The sequence below is a fragment of the Charadrius vociferus genome, unplaced genomic scaffold (assembly GCF_000708025.1).
Source record: "Charadrius vociferus isolate BGI_N301 unplaced genomic scaffold, ASM70802v2 scaffold436, whole genome shotgun sequence".
NCBI lineage: Eukaryota > Metazoa > Chordata > Aves > Charadriiformes > Charadriidae > Charadrius > Charadrius vociferus.
Window position 1 is genome coordinate 5382935 of NW_009649187.1, and position 3092 is coordinate 5386026.

The 3092-nt window shown below is 60.9% G+C and overlaps 1 protein-coding gene across 1 annotated transcript in view; it reads right to left on the bottom strand.

Annotated features, from left to right (window-relative positions):
* TMEM150A (transmembrane protein 150A) overlaps positions 1-3092 on the bottom strand; it is a 13133-nt gene that overhangs the window by 5701 nt on the left and 4340 nt on the right. Inside the window, exon 3 of the mRNA XM_009888830.1 lies at positions 64-111. Within this exon, the coding sequence (XP_009887132.1) occupies positions 64-111 (48 nt within the window). The remainder of the gene's footprint in view (positions 1-63; positions 112-3092) is intronic.

The window sequence follows — 3092 nt, forward strand, 5'->3', positions numbered from 1 at the left end:
ACCCGAGACGGTCCTGGGCGAAGGGCCCCTGCCACCCCCCCCACCCACCCCCCCAGGCCTTACCAGTTGTGGACGGGGCAGATGTGGTTGTTGGAAAGTGCCATGGCGTACCTGTGGGAGAGACAACAACAGGGATTACCGCAGCTGCCCGCCTCCCTGCATCCTTGCTCCCAGCCGGCAGCCGGGGCCAGCCCCAGGGACCAGCCGGGGGTAGCAGCCCTCCCTGCCCACCAGGAGCCAGTGCTCATCCCGGCTTTAGAAGGCAGGAAAAAGACAAGCGAGTGCATGAGCCCAGTCCATGCTCCAGGGGGGCTCCCGCTGCCAGGGCCAGGTCCCCCTGCCCGGTACCCCCAACCCCACTGAGAGCCACTTCCTGATCCAGTCCAGTGCGGCTGTGGCTGCTCCTGCGGGACCTCTTCCCCATCACACTGCTGTGCTTCCCAGGCTCTGGGGGGGCTGCTCTGCCACAGAGCCCTCCACCCCGGCATCGGGGCTCTCCACCAGCCTATGGTCGTGCTGGGTGTCACCCGATGGCCGCCGGGCTCTGCTGGGCTTCCCCCGGCCCCTCGCTGGCCACCGCCTGGAGCTTAAAAGAAGTCTGGAAAAGTCACCGATGTGTTGGCAGGGCATTTTGGGCAGATCGGCTCCATCAAGCATTTCATTGTGGAGTCACCCCTGTACCTCGGTCAGCGTAAAAAGGGGTTCATGACATTCATCCCGCTCTGCTCCAGGGGGAGGCCTCGGTCCCCCCCCAGCCGGCGAGGAGCCCTCCCGCCTGGTTAAAAATAAACGGATTTGGAAAAATGCCCAGTGAGCTGCTGAACAGTGTGTAATATAGCAACCGTAGCTGAATTCTCAGGGGTACGTATATTTTCCTAACAAACGCAGTCTCATGACTTAGAGATTAAATCTTTATTAGTTCGAAATTCACCCTGTTGATTTTTCTGTGTTTATGCTGCATAATTATTTCTGGACAAATTCACATTTTTTAAAGGGACAGTGCTTCTCCAAACGTGTGCCCTTCTGGGAGAGGTGTCAGCGTGGGTGAGTCTGAGCCCCACAGAGGCACTGCAGTGGGGATGTAGCCATAGGGTATCTCTGTCCATCCACCACCCTGCTGGCTTTATATTATTTTCCGCTCCAGGTCCAATCCATTCACTAAGGGGCTGTGTGTGTGAGCAGGGCTCTCTGATATATATTGCTTCTGCTTACCCCAGACTCAAATGCTGTTGATTTCCCCTCTGTTACCTCGACCCCTTTATGCCCACCTCACCTCTGCTCTGTGAACCTCAGCCACGTCCCTGCCCCATGCTCTCCCTGACCTAAGCCTCTCCTGATGCCGCTCCCCAGTGCCGCCACCACTTCCTCAACTTTTGCTGTCTCAGGGCATTGTCTTATCAGTCTGGGATAATTTATCGGTTTGGGCTCTGCACTTAAGTCTGGGACTCACCTCTGCTGTCACCAGAGGTGTGTCTTGCCGGCCAGAGGCTGGGATCTCTCTGCTCTGCTTGCCTTGGGACTGTGAGTGAGCAGGACCAGAGATGTCTTTTCTTGCCTCCTCCCTCCCCATTTTGAGGACTGAGAGGAAGCAGCAGGGAAGAAAGAAGGCAAGATAAATTCAGAAGGGACAGAACTCAGTCGGTCCCCCCCCAGCCGGCGAGGAGCCCTCCCGCCTGGCAGCCACAGCAGCGGGCGGCACCGCGCTGTTCAAATCGCTGCCGCCAGTGGCCGTAAACAGCTCAGGTTAAAAATAGGCCCCGTCACCGGTAAGAAAACCCCTCTCCCACCCAAGCCGGCCACGTAACAGCCAGGCTGCAAAAAGGATGATCCCAGCAGAGAGGCGCCGGGGCAAAGAGCGGGACACCTGGGGGGAGCCACGGGGCAGCACTGCCCACCTCAAGGGTCGCCCACCAAGAGCATCACCCCCCCCACAGACCTCTCACCCAGCCACTTCCCAGCACAGGTCACCCCCCAAGCACCCAGTCCCCATCCCAGCTCTCCGTGCCCTCCTGGGAGGGGGCAATAAGCCAAGAGAGGCACAAATGGCACTGTCTTCCCCCGGTGGGACGTGCCCACACCCACCCGGTCCCCCCTCAGAGCTCGGCATCCCAGGCACGGCCGGCAGGGCCCCGCAGGGACCACATGCTCCCACATGCAACTGCCCGGCTTCACCCTGCCATTGCGCAGACAAGGGATACAGCGTCCCCCAGGCGGATGCAAGTCATGTTTGGGGACAGAAGAAGCGCCTGAAACCCCCCTCCCAGGGCAGCTCTGGCTGTAAGGACCACGAGCAGCACGTCCCACCCGTGCTGCTCTGGGCTGGAGGGGCATGTGCCCCCCCAGGGTCACCCGCAGGAGGCAGCCAGGGCTTCGCGAGGCATCCAGAGGAAAAACTTGGAGCATCAGTTCCCTGCACCAGGCTCAGCATTCGGCTTTAGTGTGAAGAAGGCCCACAGGGAGAAGCTCTTGGAGGGACCTGCATGGTATGGGGTGCGTTTGCTCCGCCCAACACCCCAGAAAGTCCCATCAGCCACAGTGGGGCTCCCTGTGCCTTCGGGAAAAGCCCCTCACCCAGTGCCCACCATTCCTGCGGTAGTTGGCACGGGGGTGCTAATGGACCAGAGCAGGACAGCCTTATGTGACCAGCTCAGATCCCAGGGCCAGGGCCCAAGGAAGCAAGTGGCAGGGTGGGCTAGTGCCACTCCCCCAGGTGACACAGCCTCTGCCCCCAGCACAAGGGACAAACGTCCCCTGGCCCTCCCAACCCATCCACCACGTGGGATGGGTGCCCATGTGCTGGTTACAGCCTTGGTGTTGCACGACCCAGGCTGGTGGCATCACTCCCAAGGCCATTCCCGTGCCGCCTAAGCATCAGCCGAGCTCCCACTTGGACAGGGGCACGGGATCCCACGGGGTGTCAGGGGCACAAGGCAGGGGTGGCACATGCCAGCGCTGCTGCAGGGGACGCAGTGACCACACAGGGTGGCCGTGGGGGGACGGGGAAGCGTGGGAGCGACTGAGAGTGCAGAAGTGCCCCAACATGACATAGGCCCGGTGGTGCCCCACAGCATCCCACCCCGCAGCATCCCCCA